At 43.3% G+C, this 12,246-nt stretch overlaps 1 protein-coding gene across 7 annotated transcripts in view; it reads right to left on the bottom strand.

Annotated features, from left to right (window-relative positions):
- The window catches only part of myo18ab (myosin XVIIIA b), a 243,461-nt gene that overhangs the window by 89,153 nt on the left and 142,062 nt on the right, over positions 1–12,246 (bottom strand). For all 7 annotated transcript variants that reach the window (XM_061827954.1, XM_061827956.1, XM_061827957.1 and 4 more), the window contains 2 exons: positions 4,822–4,933; positions 124–251 (listed from right to left, as the gene is read on the bottom strand). In XM_061827954.1, coding sequence (XP_061683938.1) covers positions 124–251; positions 4,822–4,933 — 240 coding nt within the window. The remainder of the gene's footprint in view (positions 1–123; positions 252–4,821; positions 4,934–12,246) is intronic.

Here is a 12,246-nt window from a genome sequence, read left to right as displayed (position 1 = left end):
ATCCTAGCAAGGATAAGTGAAATGTAAAATGGATGGATGGACTGCAATGGATGGATGAACAGCAATTATTAAAAAGGACGACTATTCCATGTCAGCAGATGCATGATGCCATTATTCTCTCACCCTCCTCTCCAGCTGTTTTTTGTTCTGCTGCTCTACTTCCAGTTTGTCCTCAAACTCCTGATGCAATCGCTTCTTGGTGAATTCAATTTCTCTGATTGTTCTTTCGTACTTCAGCCTCCACTCACCTCCTGTCACATGAGCAGATACACATGTATGATTTACACACTTCAGACTGTTTAATTTAGTTTCGCATTCAAATTCTGATTTAAAAAAGGGGGACCCAAAAAAATTTTCAAAATCTGCCCTCACCACACTGCTTGTTAGCTGTAATTAATTTTTTTGTTTTGGTCTGGTCAAATCGGAATTGAACACATTCGTCATTGCGGTGCTTGGCTAAGCCTGGGTAATGTAATATCTGGATGATCACCAACACAACACATATGTGTGTGAGCAGCTGTTCTTTGTGATGATTTATCATCATACAGTCATCCCACTGATGAACATTTTCAGTCTATCCTGAGACTTGAATGTACAGTGAAGAAAATAAGTATTTCAAAATCCTATAAAATATTGCAAGTTCCCCCACTTTGAAATCATGGAGGGGTCTGCAATTTTCATCATAGGTGCATGTCCACTGTGAGAGAAATAATCTAAAACGAAAACTCCAGAAATCATAATGTATGATTTTTTTCAATTATTTATTTTTGTGATACAGCTGCAAATTAGTATTTGAACACCTGTCTATCAGCTACAATTCTGACCCTCACAGACCTGATAATCCATTTTTAAAAGTCATCCTCCACTTCATGTATTATCCTGAATTAGATGCACCTGTGTGAGGTCGTTAGTTGCATAAAGACACCTGTCCACCCCAGACAATCAGTAAGACTCAAACTTGAAACATGGCCAAGACCAAAGAGCTGTCCAAAGACACCAGAGAAAATATAAACTCCACACAGCTGGAAAGGGCGACGGAGAAATTGCCAAGCATCCTGGTAAAAAAGCTCCACTGTTGGATCAATCATTAGAGAATGGAAGAAGCTAAACATGACGGTCAATCTCAAACGGAGTGGACCCCATGCAAGATATCACCTCGTGGAGTCTCACTGGTCCTTAGAAAGGTGATGAATCAGCCCAGGACTACACGACATGACTTGGTCAATAACCTGAAAAGAGCTGGGACCACTGTTTCCGAGGTGACTGTTGGTAATACACTCACACGTCATGGTATGAAATCATGCATGGCACGGAAGGTTCCCCTGGTTGGAAAGTTACCCTGCTTAAACCAGCACATGTCGAGGCTCATCTTAAATTTGCCAATGACCATTTGGATGATACAGAGGAGTCATCGGAGAGGGTTTTGTGGTCAGATGAGACAAAAATTGAACTTTTTGGTCATAATTCCACGAACCGTGTTTGGAGGAAGACTAATGATGAGTTCCATCCCAAGAACACTATCCCTACTGTGAAGTATGGGGGTGGTAGCATCATGCTTTAGGGGTGTTTTTCTGCACACTGGCCAGGACGACTGCACTGTATTTAGGAAAGGATGACCACGGCCATGTATTGTGAGATTTCGGGGAACAACTTCTTTCCCTCAGTCAGAGCATTGAAGATGGGTCGTGGGTGGGTCTTTCAACATGACAATGACCTAAAGCACACAGCCAGGAAAATGAAGGAATGGCTCTGTAAGAAGCATATCAAGTTTCTGGCATGGCCTAGCCAGTCTCCAGACCTCAACAACAATAGAAAATCTTTGGAGGGAGCTGAAACTCGGTGCTTCTCAGTGACAGCCCAGAAACCTGTCTGATTTCGAGAAGATCTGTGTGGAGGAGTGGGTCAAAATCCCTCCTGCAGTGTGTGCAAACGTGGTGAACAACTACAGGAAACATTTGACCTCTGTAATTGCGAACTGAGGCTACTGTACCAAATATTAACTTTGGTTTTCTCAGGTGTTCAAATTCTTTTTTGCAACTTCTTCTTGTTTCGGCTTGTCCCGTTAGGGGTCTCCACAGCATGTTATCTTTTTCCATTTAAGCCTTAATCTCGTGCATCCTCCTCTCTAACACCCACTGTCCTCATGTCCTCCCTCACAACATCCATCTTTGGTCGTTCTCTCGCTCTTTTGCCTGGCAGCTCCATCCTCAGCACCCTTCTACCAACATACTCACTCTCTCACCTCTGAACATGTCCAAACCAATGAAGTCTGCTCTCGCTCACCTTGTCAAAACATCCAACTTTGGCTGTCCCTCTAATGAGCTCATTTCTAATCCTATCCAACCAGTTCACACCAAGGGAGAACCTCAACATCTTCATTTCTGCTACCTCAGGTTCTGCTTTCTGTTGTTTCTTCAGGGCCACCGACTCTAATCCGTACATCATGGCCTCACCGCTGTTTTATAAATTTTGCCATTCATCATGGCGGGTACTTTTCTGTCACATAGAACAGCAGACACCTTCCACCAACTGTTCCACCTTGCTTGGACCCATTTCTGCACTTCCTGACCACACTCTCCATTGCTCTGTATTGTTGACTCCAAGTATTTGAAGTCGTCCACCTTTGCTATCTCTTCTCCCTGGAGCTTCACTCTTCCTCTTCCGTCCCTCTCATTCACGCACATATATTCTGTTTTACTGTGGCTAATCTTCATTCCTCTCCTTTCCAGTGAGTGCCACCATGTTTCTAATTGTTCCTCCGTCCATTTCCTGCTTTCACTGCAGATCACAATATCATCTGCGAACATCATGGTCCAAGGAGAATCCAGTCTAACCTCGTCTGTCAGCCAATCCATTACTACCACAAACAGGAAGGTGCTCAGCGCGGAACCCTGATGCAGTCCCACCTCCACCTTAAATTCTTCTGACGCACCTAAGGCAGATCTCAGCACTGTTCTGCTGCCCTCATACATGTCCTGTACTATTTTAACATACTTCTCTGCCACACCAGACTTACGCATGCAGTACCACAGTTCCTCTCTTGGTACTCTGTCAGAGGCTTTCTCTAGATCCACAAAGACACAATGTAGCTCCTTCTGACCTTCTCTGTACTTTTCCACTAGCATCCTCAAGGCAAATAATGCATCTGTGGTACTCTTTCTCGGGATGAAACCATACTGTTGCTCGCAAATACTTACTTCTGTCCTGAGTCTAGCCTCCACTACTCTTTCCCGTAACTTCATTGTGTGGCTCATCATCTTTATTCCTCTGTAGTTTCCATAGCTCTGAACATCGCCTTTGTTCTTAAAAATGGGGACTAGCACACTTTTCCTTGGAAGATTGCAGGGTGGTCAAATACTTATTTTCTTCAATGTATATAAATATTCACTCCTAACAAAATTCCATACAAGCAAAGAAACCTGAAAGTTTTGATTTATGATCAAAACCTTATTATTTTTTCTTTTTTTTGGTTGCATGTTCATTCATTATGAATTTTAGAAATCTGCCCTACCCTGATCCTTGTGAGGATAAGTGGCTCAGAAAATGGATGGATGTACGGATGAATTTATATATATATATATATTTTTTTTTATTTTAAGTTGAAACGGAATCATGAAATAATCTTCTGTCTGTTTCAATGTTTCAAATAATATCCATGTTCAAAAGCGTTTAGTTTAGTCTGTTCAATAAATGTAGAATCTGTTCAACCCAATGTGTTCTTTCAGCGTTGGCTCCCTGCATGACTGAGTTTGATACCCCTTGATTAGAGGTAAAGAATACATTGGTACCTTTAACTTATGAATGTCTCTAGTCACGAAAAATTAATGTTACGGAATACCTCCTCGGAAAAATATTGTCTCGAGTTACGAAGGAAATTCAGGATACAAAAGGAAAAAATGGGCAAATTTCAACGAATGTAAACATCTTGTTGGTTTGTGTGGTGCGATAGAGCTGCTCTCTCCTTGGCTATCGCCGTAGCATCTTCCTGGTATCCCATTGGCTAGGGTCAATCTTTACCCATAACGCACTTCCTGTATCTTGGTTTGTGTGGTGCGATAGAACTGCTCGCCCATTGACTTTTGCCGTCGCCTCTTCTTGGTATCCCATTGGCTAAGAGGGATGGCAATCTTTGCCCATGATGCTTTGCATTTCCCTAAATCACGCTAGCGCTGACACACACTGTTACAAGCTAACACACATTGGAAAAGTACTACTTTTTCATTTGTGCTTTTCGGAAGTTTATTCATCTGTCTTCACCATGGGCCCTAAAAACTGTAGTGGAATTAAGTAATGTGCGTACGTACGTTCGTACTTATGTTTTCTCTTGGCTGTCAAAATCCCCCATGATGCCTTTTGCTTGTCACACACCGTTGTCTTCGGTTGATCCCCCCCAAATGCCAACGGTAAATTAACATATATTTTTTCATTATTCTTATTAGGTACTTTGAATGCTTATTTTTGGCAGGGTTGGGGGGCTTGGAAAGGATTATGCTATTTACATGTAAAATGCGCTTCTGCGCTTCTACTTACGAAAATTTGACACTACAAAAAGTCTTCCTGAAGGGATTAATTTCGTAAGTAGGGGTACCACTGTACTTATTTTCTACAATGAAACAATGTTTAACAAATATTTTTTCAAGTTGCGTTTTTTTCAACAACTTGTAGCTGTGTATATTCATATAACTTGACCCAGTTCAAGATTAAGATTTTTAATAACGAAGCATTAGGTTGACAAGGTACACAAACATGAACAGGAGTCTCAGCAGATGAGCAAGTTTCGCTGGTTTTTGGTGTTTCCGTGTGTGTAGAAAGGCGTCTTACCTGGTTCATCATCATCCAACTCTCCATTGAGTTCGGAGGCCCTGATGAGACGAGCCTCCATCACTTCCATCTCCATAGATTCCATCTTTTTCTTCATGTCGTCAAACTGGTCCTAAAAGGTGTGTGAAAGCTAGACTTTACACCAATCTGATTGGCTTCATTGGTATTGGGCGATAACAAGCATTTTATGGTGGTCTGCTTTAATGTCATAATTTGCCGATCCGATCGATGAGTGCAGAAGACATTTTCTCCACGTCTCCATCACGTACAGAAAATTTCAATCCAAAAGCTAGTCATTTTTAGATTTTTCGCACGTTTTTTGACTTAATACTATAAATATCTGACCGCCGATAAAGTTGTTTAAAAAACATGAGTGGTGTGGGAGAGACCATATTTGAGACAGATAACACTTAATGCCTGGATCAGACTACAAGACAAACTTGGTCTTTCACGACGATGTCAGACAACTGCAATAAAAACTTGTAATCCAACAGAACCGCATCCCATCTTTTGTGATCACTGGGCTTATTGTTGCCAACTCAAACGCAACCGAATACACGTGTTACCATAGCGATGAATACAACAATAGATCACACCACATGTATTCTAAGTACAAAAAGGGGGAAAAATGTGTGGTGGTGGTCATCGGTGCTCGGGAAAGGACTTTCATTCAATGATAGCTTGAGATATGTTCACATACTTTCTAATACGATACAGCTCGCAAGCAGGCAACAACATATTCTGTAGGCTAGCAAGCTAATGCTAGGAACTAAAAGATGGACAGAAACTTCCCAGAGTTCTGTAGAATCATGCGCTAAACTTTCAGTATGTATAAAACAGGCAAAAAATGAGTCATTTAAATAGACACATATTAAATAGGCGCTCCTTCGTATGTGCCATGATGCAAGTCTTCCAGTATGCCTCGCCGGAACACGAGGCAGCGGCTACGTTGATCACACTTTGACAGGGGCAGCGTTGTGAGGCAGATTATGCAATTGTGTTTCGCATCAGAGCAGCTGAGTCGATGGAACGAAGAGGCGGTTCTCGACGCCTTTTTCCAAGGACTTTCACCGCAAATCCGCAGTCACCTCATTGCGGTGGAATTGCCTACTGGATTCGCTCATCGCCCCGTCTCTCAGGATCGACCAGAGGCTAGCGATGCAGGGACAGGTGGACTAGCTAATAGAGGGAGAGCAGGGCGCGTCCGCCCCACCGGTCCCTCTTCCGCTGACGCCTATAACCGTGACGGAGCCCATGCAGGTTGAGGGGCCCGATGGCCCAGCAGAGGAACGAATGCGACGCCAGCGAGAGGGCCGATGCTTTTACTGTGGACGGCTGGGCCACTTAATAGCCCACTGTCCGGTCAGGGCCAAGTGTTCCGCCCTCAAGATTATGACTCCGGTGAGTGTGAATTACACTGCGATGGTATCGAATTGAGCACTGGTTGAAGTCACCTTGAGCACAGGGGGTCATACCTGTTCAACTACAGCTTTTATTGACTCGGGATCGTACACCAATCTGATTAATCTATGGGTAGTCGAGTCTTTGAGCGTAGATGTTTTCCAGACGGCAAATTCTTATGCCGAGTAACACACCGTACGCAATCTCTGAGGATGACATTTCCAGACGCACACACCGAGGAGATAAGCTTCCACGTATTTAACTCCCAGAGCAGTGATGTCAACCTGGGCAGCCCCTGGCTTAAGAAACACATCCCGCACATTGACTGGACCACCGGTCAAATCAGGTCATGGGGCGCCGAATGCAGCAAGACGTGTCTCGGGGCTTGAAAAGAGAGGAACTTGCAGATCGCCCCGGTAAACTTACAGGAGTGGAAGTTCGTGCCAGAATTATCAGCAGTTCCGTCTTGTTATTGGGATCTTGAGGAAGTATTTTCGGCAACAAAGGCCAAGTCCCTTCCGCCGCATCGCCCATACGATTGTGCTATCGAGTTGTTGCATGGTATCTCACTCCCTCGAGGGAGGCTCTTGTCGTTGACAGGAACGGAGCACCAAGGTATGAAAAAGTACATGGAGGAGTCGCTGGTTGCAGGTCTCATGCGACCATCATCGTTGCCTGCTGGAGCGGGATTTTTCTTCGTCAAGAAGAAGGACACCTCGTTACCGCCCTATCTTGATTCCCAGGGACTTAAAGGAAGACTTTGTCGAAACTAATAGGAATGGGAGCACACATTAAAAGTTAGTAGATGAGGGTTCAGTGTTTCTTTTAATGCCAGAGTTACTCACAGATTTCACCAAGAAACATCTCTAAATTGGAAAAGTATTATCGAAATTCCTCTCTCGCTCAGGCATTCCAATGAGCCCGGCTGGAAAACAGACAGCCAATCACCGTTTGCCACGCCTGCAGTGCTTCCTGTTCTGACGCCCCATTGCTCGTGGATACATTTCACTGAACAGAGAACATCCACTATATTTTTGTAAAAAAATATTGACAAACAATCAAAACAAAAGTAGCATGACGTACAATGTTCAAGCCTGGGTGCTTGGGCCAGAATACACACAACCGCCAGTTGACTTGTGGGACAGGGGGCGCGGCACTAACGACGAACAATTACAGTCCCATTATATGGACCGCGGAGATTTGATGCTTTTCTGAGTTGGTTTTGATGCAGAGTATACAGTCGGCGTGGCCTGAGGTTTTTTTTTTTTTTTAAACCCCAAGCAGCAAGCCTCTCTCAAGCGACCAGCAGCAGTGGTGGTGGGGTTGGTAGGTAGGCTATTACATGCGCGGATTGCCGTAAATAGTGACCAGGAAGTGTTGTGTTCAGAGAGCCAGCAAAGCGAGTTCATGCTCCGTGTTATTACTATACCGACTATTGAGCAAACAAAATAAAAATAATGTACAATGTTCAAGCGTTTGAGCCAGTACACACACAGGCGGAATTCGATGTGTTGGGAGGGACGTGGCGCTGACAATGAACAATAACAATCCCATGAAATGGACCGCGGAGATGCGTTTCTGAGGAGTTGGTTTAGATGTAGAGAATATATAGCAGGTGGACAGACTTTTTTTTTTAAACGCCAAGTTGTACTTTTCACGCAGCAAAGCTTCTTGCGATCCACTGGAGGTGGGGTGGGTAATTGTGATGTTGCACACGCGGATTGCCGTAAATAGTAACCGGGAAGTGAACACATATATATCTATCCATCCATTTTCTTAGCCGCACGATGGTCGAAGGTGTGCTGAAGCCTATCCCAGCTATCAACGGGCAGGAGGCAGGTTATACACATGGAGACACGGGGAGAACATGGAAACTCCACACACAAACACATATGGGATTGAACAGCTGCGCCACCTTCATAATGTATGTTGTTGCTTTACCGTACCAGCACGAGAGGTTATAACTTAGCGGCTAATAACCAGTAATGATTACAAATGCGTGCAAATTTCCTCGCTGATGAATGAGCCTCAACTGTGACAGCCACAGCTTTATTCTGTCAGGTTGACCCCATGGGAGGTTAAAGAAAGACATCAGGGGCGCGGTCAAGCATGTTTCTTTCGGTTTGGCTCTGAAAGCTGGCACATATCCAAATTTTGCTTGGATTTCAAATGTTCTTTATTTTCAACTTTTTTTTTAAATTACTGTAAAAAAACATATGTAATAATATTACTTCACATTGGAGGGTTTTTTTGTACATATGAATTCTGAGGAGAGTCTTCCTTTAACAACATCACCATCAAGAACAGATACCCTCATCCCCGAATCGCCACCGCAATCGAGTTCCTACAAGGGGCCCGGATCTTCACCAAGTTGGATCTACGAAATGCGTACCATTTGGTACGCATCAGAGAGGGTGGAGAGTGGAAGACTCCCTTTAATACACCAACAGGCCACTATGAGTACCTGGTGATGCCGTTTGGCCTGACTGCGCCAGCAGTTTTTCAGAATTTTATTAATGATGTGCTCGGGGAGAGACTTAACAAGAATGTGTTCGTCAACCTCAACAACATTTTGACCTTTTCTTCAGACGAAGCTTCCCACATCGAGCACGTCAGGGAGGTGCTACAGCAGCTACTACGACATAACCTATATGTCAAGATGGAGAACTGCAAGTTTCACTGGCCTTCCGTCACATTCCTGGGATTCATCTTGGCCGAGGGAGAGATTTGCATGGATCCCAGTAAGATCAACTCTGTTCTTTAATGGCTCACCCCCACCAATCGCAGGGAGGTGCAGAGGTTCATTGGATTCGCTAATTTCTACCTCAGGTTCATCAGGAACTTCAGTCCCAAAGCTGCCCCCTTGCATGCCCTCACTTCACCCCGCATTTCATTCGAGTGGGATGAGATCTGCCAGGAGGCCTTCGACAGACTTAGGTCAAGTTTCGCCACAGCTCCAGTCCTCATCATGCCAGATCTGGAGAGACAGTTTGTGGTGGAAGTGGATGCATTGGACTCAGGAATGGGAGCAGTACTCTCCCAGAGGTGTGCGAGGGATGGGAGACTTCACCCGTGCGGCTTCCTATCGAAGAGATTGACACCGGCAGAACAGAACTATGACATGGGGGATCGTGAATTATTGGCAGTCAAGACGGCGCTGGAAGAATGGAGGCACTGGATGGAGCGATTGCAAGTGCAGTTCCTTGTCCTTAACGATCACAAGAACTTGGAGTACCTGAGGATCGCCAAGAGATTGAATAATCGCCAGGCCAGGTGAGCACTTTCCTTTACTCGCATGTCCACTGTTAGAGAGATAATCTAAAAAGAAAAAGTATTTGAACACCTGAGAAAACCAATGTCAATATTTGGTACAGTAGCCTTTGTTTATCAATCAGTGAGAATTCTGACCCTCAAAGACCTGTTAGTCTGCCTTTAAAAATCCACCTCCACTGCATGTATGTATTATCCTGAATCAGATGCACCTATGTGAGGTCGTTAGCTGCATAAAGACACCTGTCCACCCCATACATTCAGTAAGACTCAAACTTAGGACATGCCCAAGACCAAAGAGCTGTCCAAAGACACCAGAGACAAAATTGTATTACTCCACACGGCTGAAAAGGGCTACGAAGAAATTGACAAGCAGCTTGGTGAAAAAAGCTCCACTGTTGGAGCAATCATTGGAAAATGGAAAAAGTTAAGTATGACGATCAATCTCAATCGGAGTGGAACCGCATGGAAGATATCACCTTGTGGGGTCTCACTGGTCCTTAGAAAGTTGAGGAATTAGCTAAGGACTACACGACAGGACTTGGTCAATGACCTGAAAAGAGCTGAGACCACTGTTTCCAAGGTGACTGTTGGTAATACACTAAGACGTGATGGTTTGAAATCATGCATGGCACGGAAGGTTCCCATGCTTGAACCAGCACATGTCAAGGCCTGTCTTAAGTTTGCCACTGACCATTTGGATGATACAGAGGAGTCAGGGAAGAAAGTTTTGTAGTTGGATAAGACCAAAATGGAACTTTTTGGTCATAATTCCACTAACCGTGTTTGGAGGAAGATGAATGATGAGTTCCATCCCAAGAACACCATCCCTACTGTGAAGCATGGGGGTGGTAGCATCATGCTTTGGGGGTGTTTGTCTGCACATGAGATGGGAAGACTGCACTGTATTAAGGAGAGAATGACCATGGCCATGTATTGTGAGATTTTGGGGAACAACCACTTTCCCTCAGTCAGAGCATTGAAGATGGGTTCTGGCTGTGTCTTTCAACATGACAATGACCCGAAGCACACAGCCAGGAAAACCAAGGAGTGGCTCCGTAAGTAGCATATCAAGGTTCTGGCATGGCCTAGATGTCCCTAGACCTAAACCCAATAGAAAATATTTGGAGGGAGCTGAAACTCCGTGTTTCTCAGCGACAGCCCAGAAACCTGTCTTATCTAGAGAAGATCTGTGTGGAGGAGTGAACCAAAATCCTTCCTGCAGTGTGTGCAAACCTGGTGAACAACTACAGGAAACGTTTGACCTCTGTAATTGCAAACAGAGGCTACTGTACAAAATATTAACATTTATTTTCTCAGGTGTTCAAATACTTATTTGCAGCTATATCACACAAATAAATTGTTAAAAAAAAATCATACATTGTGATTTCTGGATTTTTCTTTTTAGATTATCTTTCTCACAGTGGACATGCACTTACGAAGAAAATTTCAGACCTCTCCATAATTTCTAACTTGCAATATAGCAAGGTGTTCAAATGCTATTTTCTCGACTGTTTGCTTACACGCCAGCGGAACGGATTACCTCAAACAGAACGTAATTGTCACCCTGTTCAGGGGGAAGTCAGTATAGTCACCCGAGGTGAACCACTGAATCCAACAGGGGAAAAACAAATAGCAAAATAGTTGATAAATAGCAAAATAGTTGAAACAGAACATCTGAAAAAAAAAATAATAATAATGATGTGTAAGGACTAGAAGTTTATGGAAAGCAAATGTCCTACTAAAATAAAACATCTAAATTTGTGGATAACACAATATGACTTTGCTGGCCAGCTCAACATACACACAAAAAATATATAGTTAACCTGCAGGATAAAATAATAGAGAAACACACACACACACACACACACACACACACACACACACACAAAAAAAACAACTGGACTCAAGATGATGTGAAAACGGCCATTAAACGTATCACATCTCATAAAGTTGATGAAACATAATTCGTCCAGGGAACGGAAGACTTGAGAAAATCTTACCACTTAAATGGTGTGGAAGTACAACAAATTTGGATGACAGCAAAGTACTTTCTCACAGCAGCAGGGAGTTCAAGGGTTAATATCGCGCACTTCTGTTAGATTTAGAAAAAAAATCGAACATTTTTGCCATTGGAAGAGCAAAATAAAACAACAATGAACCATTTGAAGAATATAGAATTGGAACGACTGCATGTTTTAAAGCAAACAGTGGGATTCCTGAAGATCACACTCCAGAGAGTGTGTATCAAGGGCAATTAAAAAAATGCTCTTCATGTGAATTCAAATAATCCTATAAAACAATGGATTGAAAAACATTGGTTTGACAAACCGACTGGCAGCCTGTAACAATACGTTAACCAAGCACTACACGCAGAAAGAGTGCTACAAAATAAGAAAAAGAAAATTGACACATTTCTGACAGAGAAAGGAGACATTTATGGAGCTTTATGTGAAACATTTATTAATTGTGGGCGCAGATGAGGAAGAGAGCAGCCATCTCCCCATCAAAAATGTCACAACTAATGCTCCCAAAATGCAACTTTTAAATTTGTCCCATACGTTTGATTGGACTAGGACTGGGCTTAATTCCCTCTCTGACAGGAAAATACTGGGAGGACAGTTAAATATCTTACAAAATAGGAATCCAGCGCTCTATTATTACACTTTAGATATTCCAAACAAACCTCCCACAAGAACAGGAGATTTCTTGCTGCAAACAGCTCAAGACGTGCTTGAACAACCAAAAAATGAC

This window comes from Syngnathoides biaculeatus, chromosome 8 (genome assembly GCF_019802595.1).
Source record: "Syngnathoides biaculeatus isolate LvHL_M chromosome 8, ASM1980259v1, whole genome shotgun sequence".
NCBI classification, from domain to species: Eukaryota; Metazoa; Chordata; class Actinopteri; order Syngnathiformes; family Syngnathidae; genus Syngnathoides; species Syngnathoides biaculeatus.
Note: the sequence above shows the minus strand (reverse complement) of the source record. Positions and strands in the feature narration are given on the sequence as shown.